We start from the raw sequence: 23,731 nt of genomic DNA, 5'->3' as shown, positions 1-23,731 counted from the left end.
ATTTTGTTAGTTTAACTATTTTAGCATACATTCTAGCATTCATGGAGTTTTCCCCAATATAGAAATCATTCGGTGAGATTGAAACTAATCAAGCCTCAGTAAATTTGAAGAAGGACCAAGCACCAAGTAAACAAACACTGTAATGTTTACTACAAATCATACTATATACACTTGTTCACACTACAGTCACATGTGCATGACTTTTGGGAGAATTTTGACTGTCAGTCAGAGAATAAAGATACAAGGATTTTACCCTATTATCAATAAAATTTCAGGGTATATATCTGTCTTACACTAACAGTTATGTGGGAGACATGGGTACTTACGTACACAAATTGCTGTCACACTTGATCACCGGTACAGAAACTTTTAGTACAATTGTCAAGACAATTGCATGGACAGAATATAAATATTTATACCATATATTTGGTACAGTATTGATAAGCGACATATGTGGAGTAGAATCTCAAAACTAATATTTTAGCACATAAAGTTGAAGAGTGCGTGAAATTATACCTATATCTCTATTGTAAAACAATGTATTCACAGCTACAGCACATCACAATGAGAACATACTTCAGGAATCAAATGTATGCAATATGAACTTGTTCATGCCTCATATATAAATAATGTCTATACAGAGATTAAAAGGAGTCAAGGTCTATTAGTCTTTGGCAGTTCTAAAAAAAGGTAAAAAAATTTACCCCTTAGGGAAATGGCAGCAAGGTAGGGAACAGAGCACTAATGGCACTCACTGTGAATGCCTGGAGGCAACATTCATCAGGTTGAAGAGGTTATTCAAGCAGCACTGAGGCAACAGGGTGCAACCATCTGCAGACTGTAACACACATTGGAGCAAATGATGCCTGTTGTCTGGGCTCTGAGGTCATACTTCGATCATTCCAGCAACTAGCCGAAAAGGTTAATACCAGCCTTGTTCATGGAGTTTGAGCAAAGCTCACAATCTGCAGCATTGTCTCTAGAACAGATCATAGCCCCCTGGTTCTGGAACAAGTGAAAGGCTTGAAACAGAGATTTCGAAGGTTCTGTGACAAGCTAGGCTGTCAGTTCCTGGACTTGGTGGGGTCCCCCTAAATGTGTCAGATGTGCACTACACATCAAGGGCAGCTACCCAAGTATCTGACTGTGTGTGGGGTGCATATAAGGGTTTTTTAGATTAGGCAGTGCTCCATCCATCCAGATAACTATAGTTGTTAGAAACCCAGAAGTATAGCATAAGTTGCAAAGAAATGCCTCCAGCAGGTGAGAGTATTAAAATGCTAATGGTTAACTGCTGAAGCATTCACAACAGAGTGTCAGAGTTTGAAGTGCTTCTAAAGAGAATTGGGGCTCACATAATACAAGGCATGGAAAGCTAGTTAAAACCTGAAACTGACAGTAGTAAACTCAGTGGGAAAAAATGTAATATATATTGATAGGATGGGGAAATTAAGATGGTGTATTTGTCACAGTAGACCATGACAGAAATTGAAGTTACATGCAAGATTGTTTGTGCAAGACAAAGTATGAAGCCTGAGCACAAAATTGTTACAGGGTTCTTCTGTCACCCACTGGACTCAACTCCTGATGTATCCAAAAACATAACAGAAAATCTCATTTTGCATTACATAAGTTCCATAATCATACTGTAATCATTGGAGGAGACTTAAATCATCCAACAATCAATTGTGATAATTATAATTTGTTAGTGGTGGGTGTGACAAGACACCCTGTGAAACATTGCTAAGCACCTTTTCTGAAAACTATCTAGAACAGATGTTTAGAACCCAACTCATGACGGAAATATATTACATCTAACGGCAGCAAACAGACCTGACTTCTTTAGGAAGTCCACATTGAAATCAGTATCACTGACAATGAGACTGTTACAGCAGCAGTGAAATGGTACCCACATACAAAGGGCAACTATATGTTCACCAAATTAGACAAAGAAACAGTAGTGTCACATCTGAATGAGAAACTTGAAACTTTAAGCTCAGGACAGGAACATGTAGAGGAACTATGGTTCAAGTTTAAAAGAGTAGTTGACCATCCAGTGTGTAGATATGCACCAGGTAGAACAGAGCCACTACTACTGCATATTAGATATAAAACAAAGCATAGGGCTATAGATCGGGAGATATTGAATGAAACACACTTGAAAGTCAAGTGGGCAGTGTGTGAAGCCTTCAGAGAGTACCATAGCAGAATATTGTTGGAAAATCTTTCTCAAAACCCAAAGAAATTTTGGTCATATGTAAATGTTGCTAGTGGCATGAAACTTAGTATCCACACACTCATGGACAAGGCAGGAACTGGAATTGAGAATAGCAAAGCAAATGCAGAAATAATCAACACTGTTGCCAAATGTTCCTTTACAAAGGAAAACCCAGGAGTTTTGCCCCAATTTAATCTGCATACCACTAAAAAGATGATTGAAATAGGAAATGGTGTGAGTGGCATTGAGAAACAGCTGAAATTGTTAAAACTGAACAAAGCCACAGGGCCCAGTGGAATTCCTAGCAGATCCTATGCCTAATTTCCTGCTGAATTAGCCTCTCTCTTGACTGTAATCCACCACAGACCCCTCAAACAAAAAAACCATGCCCAGTAGCTGGAAGAAAACACTGGTCACACTTGTGTACAAGAAGGTAGCAGAAGTGATCCACAAAACTACTGTACAATATCCTTGACACCATTTTGTTGTTGGTCTCAAACATAGGATGACCTCCACCATACGGCCAGCATGTATTTCGAAAACATAGGCCATGTGATACTCAACACACACTTTTCTCACATGACATCCTGAAACACATGGATCAAGGCAGTCATCTAGATGCAGTTTTTCTTGATTTCCATAAAGCATTTGACTCAGTTTTGCAGCTACTATCATAAATATAATCATATGGGGTATCTCACAAATTTGTGACCAGATTGAGGATTTCTTGGTAGGGAGGATGAAGCATATTATTGTGGATGAAGAGTCTTCAAAAGATGTAGAAGTAACTTCAGATGTACGCAGGAAAGTGTGTTGGGCCCTTGATGTTCATGTTGTATTTTAATGATCTTGCATACAGTGTTAATAGAAATCTCAGAATTTTCGCAGATGATGGGGTTATCTACAACAAAGTACACTCTGAATGAAGCTGTGGAGATATTCAGTCAATCATTGATAAGAATTCAGTAGTGCGAAAACTGGCAACTTGCTTTAAACGTTCAAAAATGTTATATTATGCATTTCACAAAATGAAAACACATAGTATCCTATGAATATAATAACAGTGAGTCACAGCTGTATTCAGTAAACTCATACAAGGGTCTAAGTTTAACACTGGGTAAGAACATGAAATGGAATGATCACATAGGCTCATTTGTGGTTAGAGGTTTAGCTGACTTTATTGGTAGAATACTAGGGAAATGTAATCAGTTTGCAAAGGAGATGGCTTACATTATTCACCAAATATATAGTATAAATATTTATATTCTGTCTATGAAATATGTGTTGACACATGTACTAAAAGTGTCTGTACCAGTGACCTTTGCTTCTCTGAAAAGCTATGATGTATTTGTATCTCCTGTCACATCTATATATTCTCACATTATCTTTGCAAATTATACACTGAAGAGCCAAAGAAACTGGTACTCCTGCTTAATATCATGTAGGACCCCCACGAGATGCATGGACTCAACTAATGTCTGAAGTAGTGCTCAAGCAAAATGACACTATGAATCCTGTAATGCTGTCCATAAATCTGTAAGAGTATGAGGGGATGGAGAACTCTTCTGTACAGCAAGTTGCAAGGCATGACAGATATGCTCAATAATGTTCATGTCTGGGGAGTTTGATAGCCAGTGGAATGTTTAAACTCAGAAGAGTGTTCCCAGAGCCACTCTGTAGCAATTCTGGATGTGTGGGGTCTCGTGTTGTCCTACTGGAATTGCCCAAGTCCATCGGAATGCACAGTAGACTTCAGTGGATGCAGGTGATCAGACAGGATGCTTACATACTTGCCACCTGTCAGAGTCATATCTAGACATATCAGGGGTTCCTTATCATTCCAACTGCACACACCCCACAACCATTACAGAACCTCCATCAGCTTGAACAGTCCCCTGCTGACATGCAGGATCTATGGATTGATGAGGCTCCATACCCGTACATGTCCATCTGCTCGATACAATTTGAAACGAGACTCATCTAACCAGGCAGCATATTCCTAGTCATCGTCAGTCAAATGTCAGAGTTAATGGGCCCAGGCAAGGTGTAAAACTTTGTATTGTGCTGTCATCAAGGGTACACAAGTGGGCCTTTGGCTCCGAAACCCCATATTCATGATGTTTTGTTGAATGGTTCGCATGCTGAAACTTATTGATAGCCCAGCATTGAAACCTGCAGCAAATTGCGGAAGGGTTGCACTTCTGTCATGTTGAATAATTCTCTCTAGTTGTCATCGCTCCTGTTCTTGCAGCATCTTTTTCCAGCTGCAGCCATGTAGGAGATTTGATGTATTACCAGATTCCTGATATTCACAGTACACTGATGAAATGGTCGTATGGAAAATCCCCACCTCATCTCTTCCTCGGAGATGCTGTGTCTCATCGCTTGTGTGCCGACTATAACACCACATTCAAACTCACTTGAATTTTGAAAACCTGCCATTGTAGCAGGAGTAATTGATCCGACAACTGTGCCAGACACTTCTTGTCTTATATAGGTGTTGCCAACCACAGTGCCGTATTCTGCCTGTTTACATATCTCTGTATTTGAATTCACATGCCTGTACCACTTTCTTTGGTGCTTCAGTGTGTATTTTTTAATTATTCAGTTAGTAGGACTATTAGTAATACTTTCTCATGTTGTTGTACATTTATTACAGCTACCCAGCTAAAGAGGATTTGAAGTCAATATATGGAATTTATTTGTCAAGGACCCTTAGCATGTCATCACATCCTGTTTGGCATTCTTTGTCAAAGATTTCTGCACTTGCATCATCTATGGTGAAAATCTATCAAGATGTAAAGCTGAGTTTCCAACAAAATCAGCAAAAGAACAGCCATTACATATTTACTCCTTGTGACCTGACTCATTGCTGTATGTCTCTTGTAAGATATGAACTTCCTCCTGGTGACAACACAGCTGATTACCTGTTAGAGGTAACTTATTTTTTATTTTTTTTAGAGTTCTTTAGTTGTTTTAGCAGTACTTCCTTCAATTATGGACTGTTTATTGCTCTTTGTTCTCTTGGATAACTGATTATACACAGTCTGGGGGGGGGGGGGGGGGGGGGGAGGAGGAGGAGGAATGATACATGGTTGAGTGTCAATCTAATTTTGTACATGTCCACACCATTGATTATAGAGTCACAATTCTGTGTGATAGGTAGAATGACCACCAGGTTAGTGTTGTTACAAGTCCTGATAGATTATATAACGATATGAACAATGTCAGATATTGAGTGATCACTGTGGAGAACACAGAGATATCACTATTCATGTGAGACAGCATTGTCAGCATCTGAGGAAGTTTGAAAGAGGCCTCCTTGTGGGTCTCCAATTGGACAGCTGGTGAGTTGGTGCAATATGAATATTTATGGGGTATTTAGATGTGATGATGACCTGATGTTGGACTGCATGAGAACATGAGAGAAGGCATACTTGTCATGAAGTTTCTGGTCGACCAAGTGTGACCACCACAAGTGCGAATCACTGTATTATGCACCAAGGATATTTTAACCCCTTTACATCTGCACCTGCCATCTGAGAACAAGTAATAGACCTGGTTCAACATTCTGTGTCATCCGGCACCATTGATTGGAGACTAGCAGCAGCCGGATTAAAGAATTACTGCCCCATGCAAAGGCTGGTCTTAACATCACAACACAGAAGCCTCCATTTGGAATTTGGAGCAGTGCCACAACCAGGAAGCATGGATAGCTACTGAATGATGTTGCATTGTGTTCAGTGATGAATTGCTGTTCTACATGACCCCATGTGACAATCGTTGGCAAATACGGTGGCAACTTGGAGAGAGGTTCCATTCTTTTCATGTTTTGGAGAAGCACAATAATGTTACTCCTGGCATCATGGTATGTGAAGCCATTGGGTATAGCTTCAGGTCATGGCTGCTAGTAATTGAGGAGGGAACTCTGACAGCACAACCGTATGTTATGGTTATCCAGTGTCCTCATGACATATTTTTCATGAGAGAGTATGGTGGTGTCATTTTTCTATAGGACATCACTCGTACACACATGACACATGTCTCTGTGAACTGTCTGCAAGATGTTGAGGGACTCCAGCGGCCAGCCAGGTGCCCTTATCTGTCCCTGATAGAATGTGTCTCGGAACAGATCGGACCTCCACTATGTCCCAATCCCAGTATCCAGAATAGCAAGAACCAGTTACAACAGTTGTGGATGGCTTGACTTGGGAAAGGATACAATGGCTTAATAACACTCTTTTCAGCCATACCAGTACATATATTCAGGCTAAAGGGCACATCAGAGTGAAAAGTGGGCTCATACTGCCAAGTTATTTGTAAATTTGACTTGATTTTGGAGTCACTGAAATAATATCACATACCCTCCCAACCCATGAAGTTTCATTTTGTTCCCTCTTTTCCTTCTGGATGCCACACTTTTTTTTTTCCAGGCTCTCTCTTTCTCTCTCTGTTGTTGCATACATTCAATTTTGATTGTACCCTGATGTGAATCCTCATTTTCCTACTGCTACTGAGAGCTAATAGTTTCTCCTTCTCCATGTCCTTAATTACTGCATGCTCCCTGCATGTCCTGCACATCTTATCACCTCCAAGTTGTCACAAGTCTTTTCTCTCCTTCTTCACACCAGTTACCCATAAAAAATCAGTACACTCATTCTATAGATCGCTGCTTTTGCTGTCAGTGTTGATATGTGTGTAAGAATGTGTGCCTAACCTGGAAAACAATGTTGTTTACAGATATTGTCTGTGCTGTATTACGTGTTTATGCTCCATACATCAATCAGCTGCAAGTGATCAATTTCATATCTTCAATATTATTTGTTGTTTCAATCATGATGTTTCCATTATCCTGAAGAAGGTATTCTTAAATGATAATAATGTTTTTCATTCAGCATGTATTACGTTAAACCACAAAACAGTTACTTCTACACCACCAACTGTAATATCTGCAGATCTGAGAAGCATTACATAAAAAATTCATACTGAGATTATTAAATTTTTATTTCTCTGAAGAAGGAATCATTGTGTAAACAATGGTAAGAAGGAGTCTGAAAATCTTGTAGGGCTGCTGCAGGGTAGGTAGTGCTGAGAAATAGTAGTCAAGAAAAAATTTGATACATTGTGCATTCTTGATTTAATTAGCATTGAAGTTAGCCAACCAGGTTGTTGAGGATGCAAATATGCAAATCCAAGTACCTGCCAGAGATGGTATGACCAAACATTTTCTTCATTTGTTTTGTTGGCGGGGAGTGGACAGTAGCGAGGATAGAACCTACAGCTAACGGGTAAGCTGTCTGGTGTGCTACTACCTATGCTGTGAGAACAACTGACTCTAACTGTATCAGCTTGTGTAGTGGATGTGGGGAACAGCACATTATACTGTTGTGATGTTTAAAGGTTTCCCGGCATATGGAACACATTATACTGTTAACTGGCATTAGTTCGTGCATCAAGGAGTATTGGCATTTGGTTCTAGGCTATGTGAAACCAACTATTTTGTGTTTTTAAATGATTACTTATAATGTACATTTTCAGGAGAACATGCATCGTATAAAACATTCCTATCAAAATAATGTACCTATATTGTTTGAAAATCAAATTCTAAACTGAACTCAAAAATGTGGCACTGTTCATAGACATCTCTGGTTCTGCGAGTTATCACATGTTCAGACATTCATGACCAGTTAAAATGCACCCATTTCAGAAGTGACAAATTAAGGTAGGTGAGCAAAAGCTACATTGGGGAGGCAGGCTAATTTAAGAGAGGTATTTGAGAATGTTCGTAAATTTAACCTAAATTACAGATGAAGGTAAATAATTTCCAAACTTAAAACAAAAATTGTTTGATTTTTTCTCAACAGTTCCAGAAGAATAACGTTTTCTAATTTTTTGACATATTTCAGTTGCATAAATCATTTATATGATTTCCCATAAAAAAAGGAGAAGTTCATATTTAAACCTGGCTTCCCTGAGAAAAGGAAATTGCACTTCAAAGGTTTAATAGCAAATATTTTAACAGTTTTTGTCAGATAGTTTTTGTTGTATTTTCATTTTTTTATGTTTGGCTTATTTTGAGAAAAATTGACAACAAACACATTCATTAATTCCAACAGCTACAGTATCTACAATTTTTAGTAACTGCTTATGATTTCACCTGACCAAATTCCAATAATGTGTAACTCTTTGGTCATAATTGTGAAACAGCAATAAACTTCATAATTAATCAGCAGCAATAAATGTAACAAGTACACAAAAAATAATGATAATTATGAGGCAATAAATCTGATGCTTACTTAAGTCATAAATGACAACAAAATAGCCAAGAATGAAAAGTAACAAGCCACTAATGACAACAAAATAGCCAAGAATGAAAAGTAACAATAATTTTTCACAACTGCTGCACAAAGTGTCCTCTTCCAATTCGACTACACACATTGCACCACTGCATCAAGGAGCCTGCAAGTTTTCCAAAATTAAAGGTTTCCCTGATTTCATCAAAGCTAAAAATTAATCTCCCAAGAAGCTCTTTGACTGTGTCTACTGGAGTTGCATAGACAATTTTCTTGACATGCCCCCACAAATAAAAATCTGAAGACATAAGATCTGATGAATGAGCTGGCCAGGGAACTGGACACCCCAGCCAAACCATCTCTGCAGATACCACACACCTCAATGCTCATGAAGCACAACAACAAAGTGTGGAGGTTCACCATCATGTTGTAACCACATACCTGATGGACCACCAGAGGAACATCTAAATACAATGGAAGGACATTCACATAGAATGCTAAATAAGTCTGTCTGTTTAAAATGAGGAGAAAGTAGGTCGGAGTGCAGCAAACAGATGCCTCCAGTACCTGCTACACTTATGCTGATATGAATTAAAACAGGTGCCATGCATCTTTTCACCATACCAAATGTGGCTGTTTCGTGAACTGAATGGACCTTCTTTGGTGGTCCATGCCTTGTCTGTCCACAAGACCATCCTTTTGAAATTTGGGTAGTCATCCTATAGAGAGTAGACACCTGGACTGTAATACAAAAGATGGAAAGAAAACTTCTGACATTTGAGAATGCATCTCCGAGACAGATTTTTGGGCCAATGAAGGAAGGGGGCAACTGAAGGAAAAGCAAAAATCGTGAATTGCTGGAGTTTATGAGTTGCTGACATAGTGGCTGTGATTAGAGAGAGAGGAGACAGAGGTAGCATGGACATGTAATGCGGCGAGAAGACACAGAGGCAACAGACTGAGGAGAAGATCATGGCTGAGATGGATTGCTGTGCTCAAAGAGGGCCAGAAACCGACTACAGTTTGTGTGACCAATCTAGTAAGTGTTAGTAAGTAGTGTATTAGTTTAAGCACCACATGGAATATTGATCAAGAAGGATAGCAACCTTCCTCCGAATCTTGCACTTTCTGTAGGCAGTATGAAAATAAGTTTTCATCATGTAGGACATCTAATACTACAGTGTGCAAAACGTTTAGTGACAGACAATTAAATTTTGCCACCTTTAGGTATTACGTATAATTTAAGAAAATCAGATTAATTTTACTTACTCCCAAAGCATTATCAAGGGCCCTCAAGCTGGCACTATGATTTGCGACCACCATATCTAGAATGTTTTCTTCAAATGGAATGTTCTGCATGCAGCATTGTTGTCTAATGTCAACTTTGTTAATAACAGGTTTTCTGGTCTCCCTTAATCTTCTATGATCCACTACAGAAGTATTCACACATGGAATAATGTGGTCTGGAAATCTTGTGTTGTAGATTACATGGGACTCCAGTGCATTTTGACCCACAGTGCCGTATACCTAATAGATATTGGTGTATCCATTGAATGAATACCAGTGCCACATCTTCTTACCACTACATTCACTATTGTGAGATGTGAGTGTCAAGCCTATCTCCATCATCCTGTTGCTCCTCTTTCAGTATAAATTCACGGCTAAATGAACTATTCCAATAAAGATCGACTGTATAAATAAGATTTCCAAAGATGTTTGAATAACTAGCATATCTAGCATATACAATTCTGCTTCACAAACTGGTACCATTAATGTCAGTTATTCTCATAGCGTAGATGGTAGTACACAGGACTGCTCAGCCAATGACTCAGGTTCAATCCATGCTACTGTCCATTGTCCAGTTCTTATATCACTCTCTTGTTTGGTTTGAGAAAACCAAATGAAGAACACGTGATAATACTGTCTTTGGCAAGCTGCTTGAATGTTCACTCCTAACAACCTGATAGGCTAACTTCAGTGCTGTTTAAATTGGAAACTGCACAACATGTTGAATTTTTTTCTTAACAATTATGTCTCACCACAACCTACCTTGCATCACCCTTAGCTTTCCAGACTGTTTCTAACAAACATTATACCCCCAGTACACACACACACACACACACACACACACACACACACACACAAAACACACACACATTCTTCTTGATATGCTTTTCTGAGTATTTTAAAAGTATGAAGACAACACATGCAGCAAATGTTCAAGCATACAACGTCTCAAAACCTGTGGTTCTGATTTCATTCCATCATAGGCACTGGTATAGGGTACCGGTGGAGTTCTGAAAAACTGGTGTCTGGGGGAAGAATCCAGATGACACGTTTGGTAAAACAGACACCGAGGTCATGACTTTCATGTTGTAGAGTGTGCTCTGCAACAGGATATTGCGTTGCCAGTACACACACTCTGCCTTTGCTCATTCGTCCTAACTGATATCTCAGTGGTGGGCATGCTGATGTAAAAGGCTGAACAGAGTTTACATAACAGCTGGTATATGACATGATCTCCCTTTGATGGTCTATATTTTTCCTGTTAAAAGGCTGGTATAGGTGGAGGTAGTAGTGTGCATAGGGCAAGTCTTATAGTGCAGATAGTCACAGACATGGGAGCCGTAGGGTGGGAAGATGGGTGCAGAAGGAGCATACAGTCTGACAAGGATAGTGCAGAGATTGAGAGGATGATGAAATGCTATTCTGGGTGTGGTGGGCAAAATGTCAGACAGAAAGGATCTCATTTCAGGGCATGATTCTAGGAAGCTATAGCCTTGTTGAGGTAGCTGATCAATACAGCACTTGTCACCATTATGATTTTCTGTTTAAAACAGGGGTTTCATTTTGAATATTCCATCATATCTCCATCATGATAATAAAACAAGTATAAATATGTAAAGGCTAACTTTCTTTGTTCTGTATTTGATTGGTTGTTCACATGGACGGGCACTGTTGAGTATCCACAATGACACTGATGTGCCATTCCCTAAGACTGTTCCATTTGAATAGTCCTCATTCCTTCAGCTGTCTGCGTAACAATCAGTTTGGTTTAGTTTACAGTACATTGTGTGCATCTAGCAGGGCGGTTGTGTACCTGATCAGATTGGTAGGTTGGATCATAAGTTTGTAGCATTTATTTTTGCTTCTTGGTATTCCAGTTGCTGTAGGTTTATTTATTGATTGTCATTTTTATTGGTAGTTCACTGTTGCTATTTCAATTTACATAATGTCATTGTGTCATTTAGAGACAGTGAGTGAAGCTGTGAAAGCTAGAAAATGGAGTACCAAGTGGAGAAATCGGAAAATTTCTACATGTTCTTCTGTTTATGAGTTCAGCAGAAGGGTGACAACAGTGGAAGCTGCCAGAAAAATTTGTGCCATCTATGGGGATAATGCCATTGAGCGCCAAAATCACAAAAATCAGCGGGGCCACATGAGCATCTCTGCTTGTTTGTCATCAGTTGGTTTGTGAAAACGCCAATTATTCATATCCTTTATCATTACTGGTGATGAAAAATTGTTCATATCCTTTATCATTACTGGTGATGAAAAATTGTTCATATCCTTTATCATTACTGGTGACGAAAAATTGTCTTTAAGCTAACATAAGGCAAGGAAAGAAATGGTTGAGCACAAACACGGTCGCAACTCCCCAAACAAAGACCAGTGTGCATCCCCAGAAGATAATGTTATGCATCTGATGGAACAACGACAGTGTGGTGTACTAAAAATTGCTTCCCCAAGATGTAACCATCACTACTGACATTTGTTGTCAACAACTGAGATGTAGACACAATCCATGAACAATGAGGAAGACTGTGTGAAGTGATGCTGTTCCACAATAATGCCTGCCTGCCTTCTGCTAGAATGACAAAACATGCTATACTGGGGTTTGTTAGGGAAGTCTTGTGCCTTTAGATTTTCACTTTTTTCAGATCTCTATTGAAAAACCTTCAAAGAACTTCCTTTCAGGATGAAAATGTGCTCCAAATATGGCTTGACAAATTCTTCACCTCAAAACCATGTTATTTCAGTAGTTTCAGAATCAAAGAGTTGTCACAGTATTGGCAGATTTTTGTAAACAGGTAAGTAAAATGAATTATTGATGACTAAAGTCTCTCTTTTATGTGTATTTGTTGTGTTTATCAAACTTGTGGAAAAATGCTGGAAAAATGCCATGAATTTATACACAGCCCTAATACCTCACAATGGCAGATGTATATTGAAATATATGCTGTAATTGTAGCTTTTTTCATCTGGATGGCTTTCTAGTATGACAACAGCAACAAAGGTTAGTGTAACCCAATCACAATAGTTTATAAATTGTAGTGGTTCATGGAAACTGATGCCAATGCAAGTGTTTCACGATCCGGAAGGCCCTGAATGACAACATACAAGGAAGAACAGTTCACATGTGTGCAGAGTAAACATCAGACGACTCGTACTGCACATTTGCGGGTGGCTCCAATCTCTGTCTCTACAGTGAAATGTCTTCTTTTTGAACAGAGTTTAAAGGGGTAGGTAGCACACAAAAAACCTTTATTAGACAAGCAAAATAAGGTGAAATAGTTGCAGTGCGCGCAGAAAAATAAAAACTGGTGTGTGCAGCAATGGTCCAAGGTATTATTCATATACAAATATAAGTCTGAAGTGTATGTAAGCAATCACTGAATGTTTGTTCATTGACTTTGTGGAGAACTTACACAGAGTCAGTGTGTGGTACTAACGGTGAAGCGTAATGGCTTTGGTGTGGTGGCATTTTGCAGGTGATAAGGTCAGCGATCTAATGAGAATTAATGGTTCAAATGGTTCTGAGCACTATGGGACTCAACTGCTGAGGTCATTAGTCCCCTAGAACTTAGAACTAGTTAAACCTAACTAACCTAAGGACATCACAAACATCCATGCCCGAGGCAGGATTCGAACCTGCGACCGTAGCGGTCTTGCGGTTCCAGATTGCAGCGCCTTTAACCGGATGGCCACTTCGGCCGGCTGAGAATTAATGGAACATTAGAGAAGGAAGTTATCACAGGATACTGATCAACAATGCAGTTCCATTTGGCAAAAGACTTATTGTTCATGTGTTTGTTCTGCAGCAGAGCAATGATCCAAAACATGCTTCTAAATTGTGCAGATGGTATTACAATAGAAAAGAGAAATGCGGGGAACTGGAGAATATGATTTGGCCATGCCAGTCACCAGACTTAAATCCTATTGAACTCTTATGATATGAACTTGACAGGAAGATCAGGAAACAGAGGTCATTTCATGCTGCAGATCTCTGGCATAATTTACAGATGTGTTGGACTACAATATCTGCAAAAATATTATAAAATCACATATCCAGAAGACCAAGAGTTTGTGCAACTGTTCTGAGGACAAAGGGTGGACTTTGAAGTGGCAAAATCTAAACCCTATTTTGTTGTAATTAATGACAGAGAGAGAAAATATTTATTTTAGTGATCTCTTTTGCTTGTATGATGTGTTTGTACATTGAATTAAAGTATATAGTTTTATCATTGGTGAGTGAAAACTTCCCAGAACCCATGTCTTTTCCCTGTTCTTCCCTGTCAGCTCCCCCCCCCCCCCTCCCCCACCCCCCTCCTCCACACATACACACACTATCCACATCTTCTACCACGATTTGAGAAAATTTAAGTGAAAATTAATCTGCTTAATTTTTCTTATGCAGCTTTCTACATTTTCTTACAAAATAAACTTTGTGTATTTGTTAATGGAAAGGTTATTCTTTGTCCAGATTTTAGTTTATGAGACCCTAAGGTTGTACCGTGACAGACTGACATCAGATAATGACAGAAAACAATTGGATTCCATTGTAAACAAAGTTCTGCAAACTGACTGGAATCGTGAATTAATGGTGGAAAGAATTTCAGGTAAATGTGCATGTATATGCAACATAAATGTAAGTAATAAAATAATATAAACTAATAAAAAACAAATTTAAGGAGTTATATCTGAATATAAAACAGTGTAATAATTTTAAGATGAAATTTTATCGCTCCAAAAATTACCTTCATTTATTGTTCATTTTACATAAATAACATATAGAGGCTAACCTTATATCAAAATACAGATTTTTGTTTTTTAATGCAAAAACTGTACTGATTCTGTTGTGGTACATTTAGTGGAATTTCTTTTTTTCCACATGTTATGTTAGATAGTTGCAAGGGCAACAGTCTGGATGATTGACTGATCTGGCCTTGTAACAATAACCAAAACGGCCTTGCTGTGCTGGTACTGCGAACGGCTGAAAGCAAGGGGAAACTACAGCCGTAATTTTTCCCGAGGGCATGCAGCTTTACTGTATGATTACATGATGATGGCGTCCTCTTGGGTAAAATATTCTGGAGGTAAAATAGTCCCCCATTCAGATCTCCGGGCGGGGACTACTCAAGAGGATGTCGTTATCAGGAGAAAGAAAACTGGCGTTCTACGGATCGGAGCGTGGAATGTCTGATCCCTTAATCGGGCAGGTAGGTTAGAAAATTTAAAAAGGGAAATGGATAGGTTGAAGTTAGATATAGTGGGAATTAGTGAAGTTCGGTGGCAGGAGGAACAAGACTTCTGGTCAGGTGACTACAGGGTTATAAACACAAAATCAAATAGGGGTAATGCAGGAGTAGGTTTAATAATGAATAGGAAAATAGGAATGCGGGTAAGCTACTACAAACAGCATAGTGAACGCATTATTGTGGCCAAGATAGATACGAAGCCCACACCTACTACAGTAGTACAAGTTTATATGCCAACTAGCTCTGCAGATGACGAAGAAATTGAAGAAATGTATGATGAAATAAAAGAAATTATTCAGATTGTGAAGAGAGACGAAAATTTAATAGTCATGGGTGACTGGAATTCGAGTGTAGGAAGAGGGAGAGAAGGAAACATAGTAGGTGAATATGGATTGGGGAACAGAAATGAAAGAGGAAGCCGCCTGGTAGAATTTTGCACAGAGCACAACATAATCATAACTAACACTTGGATTAAGAATCATGAAAGAAGGTTGTATACATGGAAGAACCCTGGAGATACTAAAAGGTATCAGATAGATTATATAATGGTAAGACAGAGATTTAGGAACCAGGTTTTAAATTGTAAGACATTTCCAGGGGCAGATGTGGACTCTGACCACAATCTATTGGTTATGACCTGTAGATTAAAACTGAAGAAACTGCAAAAAGTTGGGAATTTAAGGAGATGGGACCTGGATGAACTAAAAGAACCAGAGGTTGTACAGAGATTCAGGGAGAGCATAAGGGAGCAATTGACAGGAATGGGGGAAATAAATACAGTAGAAGAAGAATGGGTAGCTTTGAGGGATGAAGTAGTGAAGGCAGCAGAGGATCAAGTAGGTAAAAAGACGAGGGCTAGTAGAAATCCTTGGGTAACAGAAGAAATATTGAATTTAATTGATGAAAGGAGAAAATATAAAAATGCAGTAAGTGAAACAGGCAAAAAGGAATACAAACGTCTCAAAAATGAGATTGACAGGAAGTGCAAAATGGCTAAGCAGGGATGGCTAGAGGACAAATGTAAGGATGTAGAGGCCTATCTCACTAGGGGTAAGATAGATACCGCCTACAGGAAAATTAAAGAGACCTTTGGAGATAAGAGAATGACTTGTATGAATATCAAGAGCTTAGATGGAAATCCAGTTCTAAGCAAAGAAGGGAAAGCAGAAAGGTGGAAGGAGTATATAGAGGGTCTATACAAGGGCAATGTACTTGAGGACAATATTATGGAAATGGAAGAGGATGTAGATGAAGATGAAATGGGAGATTTGATACTGCGTGAAGAGTTTGACAGAGCACTGAAAGACCTGAATCGAAACAAGGCCCCCGGAGTAGACAATATTCCATCGGGACTACTGACGGCCGTGGGAGAGCCAGTCCTGACAAAACTCTACCATCTGGTGAGCAAGATGTATGAAACAGGCGAAATACCCTCAGACTTCAAGAAGAATATAATAATTCCAATCCGAAAGAAAGCAGGTGTTGACAGATGTGAAAATTATCGAACTATCAGCTTAATAAGTCACAGCTGCAAAATACTAACACGAATTCTTTACAGACGAATGGAAAAACTAGTAGAAGCCAACCTCGGGGAAGATCAGTTTGGATTCCGTAGAAACACTGGAACACGTGAGGCAATACTGACCTTACGACTTATCTTAGAAGAAAGATTAAGGAAAGGCAAACCTACATTTCTAGCATTTGTAGACTTAGAGAAAGCTTTTGACAATGTTGACTGGAATACTCTCTTTCAAATTCTAAAGGTGGCAGGGGTAAAATACAGGGAGCGAAAGGCTATTTACAATTTTTACAGAAACCAGATGGCAGTTATAAGAGTCGAGGGACATGAAAGGGAAGCAGTGGTTGGGAAGGGAGTAAGACAGGGTTGTAGCCTCTCCCCGATGTTGTTCAATCTGAATATTGAGCAAGCAGTAAAGGAAACAAAAGAAAAATTCGGAGTAGGTATTAAAATTCATGGAGAAGAAATAAAAACTTTGAGGTTCGCCGATGACATTGTAATTCTGTCAGAGACAGCAAAGGACTTGGAAGAGCAGTTGAATGGAATGGACAGTGTCTTGAAAGGAGGATATAAGATGAACATCAACAAAAGCAAAACAAGGATAATGGAATGTAGTCTCATTAAGTCAGGTGATGCTGAGGGAATTAGATTAGGAAATGAGGCACTTAAAGTAGTAAACGAGTTTTGCTATTTGGGGAGCAAAATAACTGATGATGGTCGAAGTAGAGAGGATATAAAATGTAGGCTGGCAATGGCAAGGAAAGCGTTTCTGAAGAAGAGAAATTTGTTAACATCCAGTATTGATTTAAGTGTCAGGAAGTCATTTCTGAAAGTATTCGTATGGAGTGTAGCCATGTATGGAAGTGAAACATGGACGATAAATAGTTTGGACAAGAAGAGAATAGAAGCTTTCGAAATGTGGTGCTACAGAAGAATGCTGGAGATTAGATGGGTAGATCACATAACTAATGAGGAAGTATTGAATAGGATTGGGGAGAAGAGAAGTTTGTGGCACAACTTGACCAGAAGAAGGGATCGGTTGGTAGGACATGTTCTGAGGCATCAAGGGATCACCAGTTTAGTATTGGAGGGCAGCATGGAGGGTAAAAATCGTAGAGGGAGACCAAGAGATGAATACACTAAGCAGATTCAGAAGGATGTAGGTTGCAGTAGGTACTGGGAGATGAAAAAGCTTGCACAGGATAGAGTAGCATGGAGAGCTGCATCAAACCAGTCTCAGGACTGAAGACCACAACAACAACAACATGTTAGATATCCTCTAGAGGGGGTTCCATGTTTCCCACTAGTCTTATGAGCAGCATACTAAAGTCATGAGAGATGTGGAACTAGTAGAGAATATTACATTTTTTGATTTCAGAATCTTGGATACAGCAACTTGCATTGTATTTTTTCCACAAATAATTGTCAAAAATTGTAGGTGTATTCAGATCACATACCCAAGCAGCACTTCCCGACCTAAACAACTTTACCAGATTGGCGTCCACCGGCAAAAGACCTCATAAACACCTCCACATGCTGTCAGCTCTGCAGGTCATGTGACCACAACTCTAGTCAAAACTTCATCTGTGGGCAATCACATTTGATCGCAAACAGTCATTTATATTTAAATCATATTCATTAAAATTATTTATCACAAAATTTAAAATATTCTTTCATTCATAATTGTTATAAAATTCACCATTATTTGTTTTTAGGTCATTACATTGCTGCAATGCACACACACTAGTTTTATAACCCAAGTAGAGCTTTCATTTCGACACTGCATGATTCAAATGTTATTTTTGTTTTTATACCAATTTCTAACTTTCTATTCAAAACATACAGTCAAATCTTATATGGATCAAAGTAGAACTTTAAGGACCAACTGTATAAACATCTCTGACTGGAGATCAAATTTGACATTAGATTGAAATTGAACTATGTTCAGGACTCAACTTGATTATATAACACTGAACTTGGATCCACCAAAGCAGGTTCAAATTTCATTTTAGCTAGCATGTAACATGCTTGACAACACAGCTAAATTCGGCTGTTGATACAGTTATCGCGCTTCAACTGCAGATATTCATTGTTCATCATCGATATGCAGTATTTATTGTCAAAGGTGTCGTGCTTAACCATGGGAGCAAATAAACAGAAAAAGAAGTGATCATCAAACTTCTCTCAATAAGAGAGAGATTTGCTGCTGAAATTGTGCTGGGCCAGTATAAAGATATAATTGAATGGGGAAAAAAGGAGAAGACGAAGCCAGGTAAAGTCACTGTGGCCAACAAGGTAAAGGCATGGAGAGAAGTTGCTGTTGACTTTGATTCTCTTGTAAGGCTGATACCGTTTGGACAGCTCTGCAAGCTGTCACTATGTCTGCTTTAAACAGTTCACCAAACACTATTTGAAAGATTCCTGTGGCATAAAATCTGAAGGTTAACAGCAACATGCAAATTGCTATCAGTGGTTGGTTTCTTGTGCTTGGTTACATCAGAGTCTCTGAGCCTTGGTTGCAACTGCTCTACAGTGGTTTCTCCTGAGCCTTAGTTGCAACTGCTCTGCAATACTTTTCTCCAAACAAAACCTCAACTTAAATGTCTTATTATTTAACCCCAAGAGTGGGTTCACCCTTTCAAGGACCATGCAGGGAGCTCTTTGGGTCTCATCATCATTGTCCTCCTTGGACACATCTGAATGCTCAGATATTTGTGAAGTAAATGAAAGGAAATAATGTAATTCACATCATGTAGAGTTGTTGCCCACAGAATTTTCCCCAACAGCATTCCAGAACACTTGTAAAATGGGGAGTATGGTATGGTTTCAATGGTATGGAATAGCATGGTAATACTGTTGTAATTATCTTTACGATCGATAAGCAGAGTAAGTAGTAACAAATAGAAAAAAAGGTCACAAATTGATGTGAGTTTGAACATGTGATCTTCTGCAATGCATTTCACAATGCAGCCTCTGAGCCACCAAAATTAATGAAACAGAGTTATGTGGTTGGTTTCTTTAAAAATACTTGCTTATGTTCTATTTATCAACACATATGGAATTGTCATAGCAGTTTAAGAACGTGTTCAGTAGTCAAAAATTTGATATGAATTGCACAGTTACTGCTAATCAAGCCAAAAAAGAACATATATAAGTGATGTTGAATCATCATTGGCTGCTGTCCCATACTTAACTGTTCAGTGCAAGTATTTCTTATTTTCCTTTCTTATTCTGCTGCTAAGTGCCTATAAAATGCCATTGAACTAATCACATAAATTATGAATTGTATCTTAAGAGCTGTCACGAGATTGATTATTAAGGACATATGTAGCTGATAAGTTCCTTAACCCAACCTTAACCCAAAAAAAGTATTTTGAGCATCAACGACATAGAAATGTCGTAGTCACATATTTACTTGCACTTTTTTGTGTTAATGACAACTTTTTTTAAAATATTGTTCCAATTGGTATCTGCTAGAAACAAATGCAACGAATTGTGGTGCCACTACACTATAAACTGGTGATTAGAGCAGAACTTGATTTTGAACTCTGAATTTCCACCATCAAATATGATCTGATTTCATGGCAATATGACCTAGGCTTAACATTTATACAATGCAGATTTCCAGGTTAGGCTTGATCTAAGTGTTTCGGCCCGTTGATGGTCGAACTTGGGACTCCAGATGGCCGAGCTGAAGCCGGGACCCACCGTGCTGTATTTCATCACACTTGTTCCATAAAATCGTTAATGAGTTCATTTTACATTCACACTGTTTAACTACTTCAGAATGTATGAGGGTTGTTTTTTAAGTAAGGGCCGTTCGCGCGTATAGTCCCGTAGTTCGCGCGGACGCCGCAACAAGCCACCGCGCCACTTGCTGGCATCCTTCCCATTCACACTGATGCAAGTTGCAGCTCTGTAGCTGATGTGCACGCATCGCTGTGCTACTTTATAATGTTTACGATTATTGAATAGCCCACCGCGTGTGAGATATGGTCAGTGATACGTTTTTTGACCACGAGAAGCCTATCAGCTGCAGAAATTCATTGTCAGTTAACAGAAGTTTATGGCTTGAATGCAATGAGTGAAGGTAAAGTGTGTCAATGGGTTAGAGAGTTTAAAAATGGCCGTCAAAACGTCCATGACGAAGAACGCTCAGGCCGTCCCTCTGTGATCACTGATGATTTGGTGGCTGCAGTCGAAACAAAGATTCGTGAGGACAGAAGATTCACAATTTCCACTCTTTCTTTGGAATTTCCACAAGTTTCAAGATCGGTTTTGTACAAAATTGTGTCTGAAAACCTAAACTTTAAGAAACTGTGTTCTTGGTGGGTACCCAGACTCCTCACAGAGGACCACAAAGGGAAGAGATTTGCCACTTCATTAGACTTTTTGATTCGTTACGAGGAAGAAGGGGATGACATGTTGAGTCAAATTGTCACTGGAGATGAAACATGGGTATCCCATATCACTCCCGAAAGCAAGCGACAATCGATGGAATGGCGACACACAACCTCACCCGTCAAGGTCAAAGCCAAACAGACGCTGTCAAAGCGCAAGATTATGGCAGCTGTGTTCTGGGACTGGCGCGGTGTTTCGCTAGTGGAATTTATGCCACGAGGAACGACAATCAACTCAGATGCCTACTGTGCAACTCTAAAGAAGCACCGCAGAGCAATTCAAATCAAAAGGCGCGGCATGCTGACAAAAGGAGTTTTGCTCCTGCACGATAACGCTAGGCCTCACACCTCTCAAAAGACTCGGGATTTGATTGATTCTTTTTGCTGGGAAGTTTTGGACCATGCACCATACAGCCCCGACCTTTCTCCTAGCGATTTTCACCTTTTCCAGTACCTGAAACACCATCTTGGTGGGCAGCACTTCAATGACGACGATGAAGTGAAAGCGGCCGTGAAGTCTTGGCTGTCGGAGCAGGCGGCTGAATTCTTTGAAGAGGGAATTAAAAACTTAGTTGTACGGTATGACAAGTGCTTAAATAAACAAGGCAACTATGTAGAAAAATAGGTAAAAGTGTGTAGAATCAGAAAATAAAAGTTTTTTTACAAAAGTATTTGTATCTTTTTTTAAAAATAAAAACGGCCCTTACTTAAAAAACAACCCACTTAACTCACGTGCTAGAGTAGATGGTGTTGATTGTAACTTCAGTATTTTGTTATTTATTTCTAACTTGTGTTCACGAGGAGTGCTAATGTGCTGATCGAGTATCTGATTCGTAAAACTGTAACTCGATCTTTAATTCATCTTTTTGATACTTTAATTGTTCGAACAAATTTGCATTACTGTTATCTAGTTTAGTACTCAGTATCTCACCTTGAACCTTCAAATCGGCTTTTAAATCTGCCCTTAAATCTGCCTTTAGTCGGTTGCCAAATCGCTCACCCCAGATTTTTAAAAAATTATTTTAAACCTTTCTGCCTGCTTCTACTTAATATAGGCATATGACAACAACAATAATAAACCTATGATTAATTTTAGTCAGTTATAAACAATCATAGTGTGTTAACAGCTTATTTACACACAACCGAAGTGAAAAACTTCAATAAAGAAATCCGCTTCTCTTTGCTCACAAAACACACCACCTGCACAATCAACAACAAATCAGCTTGAATTTAATAGAGTTCACGAAACGAAGGTTGCGTAACTCACTGTTTTGTAAACTGAGTTGCTACAGGTGAATGTGTGGTTGGATTATTGTTGCTGTATGTTGATGGGCCACAGATGTGACTGCTTTCTACTGAAGGTCATCACTGTAGAGGACTGATGATGAGTTGGAGTCCTTAGTAGCTGCCATCAATGGTCTTTCATTTCGTGTACTTATTAAACGTTCTTTGTTGTAGGTGTTGTCGATTGATTTAAAAATTGTACATTGGCCACTCAGTGCTACTCAATTTTCTTGACATACAGTGCTGGTAAGGGTTTTTGCTCTGCTGTAATCTTGGCTGTTGACCCCTGTGTTAAGGACCACAACAATATACGTCACTAAGATTTTTCTTCAAAATTAATGGTTTCTTCTTAATTCATATTTGCTTTATTCTTCTCCTGCCAAATGCATCGCTTTCCATGCATAGATGTATTCTGGGTCCTGTCACGGTCAGCAGAATGATGTCTTCCCTCATGTAAAATGTGTATGCACTCAGATAAAAATTTATGATAGTCATTATTTTTTAATATTGTGTGGCTGTTTCTTGATCTAACCTTGCAGGGAAACTGTGTCTTTTCTTTGTATGCAGACTCCATCTCCTCTGCAACTTCTTCTCTGCTGGAAACTGAGAAATGTTTGCAAATCCAGATTACTACTACATAAACAAAACATTTCTCCAGAAACCTTCATATAGTAATTCTTCATTTACATAAGGAAACAATTCATTACCATTCATGCTAATACATACATTCTGTATGCCATGAATGACAGATTGCCAGTATCTTAATGACACTACAGCTTTCTCTCTTTTATCCAATATGTAATACTGATTGTCACATTGTTTGTTACTCTGTGGCACACAACATAAACTGCAATGAGATTTCATGGAATATATCTCTGAAACAGCAGATAATACAATGCATGATAAAGCAGATGTCATCGTCCCTCCTTGCAGAAATGCTGCATCCTTCCACACCACAGTGCATGCACAAACAAGATGAAAATCTCAAACAGAATACAAGTCTAAGTAGCCCCAGAAGAAGGTCGCTGCAACTGTGACTGAAACATTGGCTTTCTCCAGCAGTAGTTTTATACAATATGATGTAGTACTATACCCAGAAAACTTTTATGTCGAGTGACTGGCTGCAGAACTCTACGCAGTTACGTAAGTCTAAATTCGTTTGCAAAATAAATTTTTTTTTCAATGTGGCAATCACCGTTCATAAATACTATAGACATTGGACAACACATTACTTTACTAAAGTGATTTCTTTCACCATATCTTATTAGTACATGTGTGTCATTCACAAATGTTCCAGTTCTTAGAAAATCCTTTAAATTTGTTGGAAGATCATTTATGTAGGTTAAGAACTGGAGCATTACTGAATCTTGCAGGTCTCCATCTTGTTGTTGCCATTGTGGGCCACTCCTTACTGTTAAAAATGTAATTCTTGATGTGTGCAAGTGATAAATAAAGACATTTCAGTGGTAGAGACCATG

The 23,731-nt window shown here is 38.9% G+C and overlaps 1 protein-coding gene across 1 annotated transcript in view; it reads left to right on the top strand.

Moving 5' to 3' along the window:
- LOC126457597 (cytoplasmic dynein 2 heavy chain 1) overlaps positions 1-23,731 on the top strand; it is an 808,157-nt gene that overhangs the window by 501,288 nt on the left and 283,138 nt on the right. Inside the window, exons 42-43 of the mRNA XM_050094037.1 lie at positions 4,878-5,154; positions 14,276-14,411. Coding sequence (XP_049949994.1) covers positions 4,878-5,154; positions 14,276-14,411 — 413 coding nt within the window. The remainder of the gene's footprint in view (positions 1-4,877; positions 5,155-14,275; positions 14,412-23,731) is intronic.

The sequence above is a fragment of the Schistocerca serialis genome, chromosome 2, assembly GCF_023864345.2.
Source record: "Schistocerca serialis cubense isolate TAMUIC-IGC-003099 chromosome 2, iqSchSeri2.2, whole genome shotgun sequence".
Classification (NCBI taxonomy): domain Eukaryota; kingdom Metazoa; phylum Arthropoda; class Insecta; order Orthoptera; family Acrididae; genus Schistocerca; species Schistocerca serialis.
The sequence above is the reverse complement of the archived record's forward strand: the minus strand, read 5'-3'. Positions and strand labels throughout refer to the sequence as shown.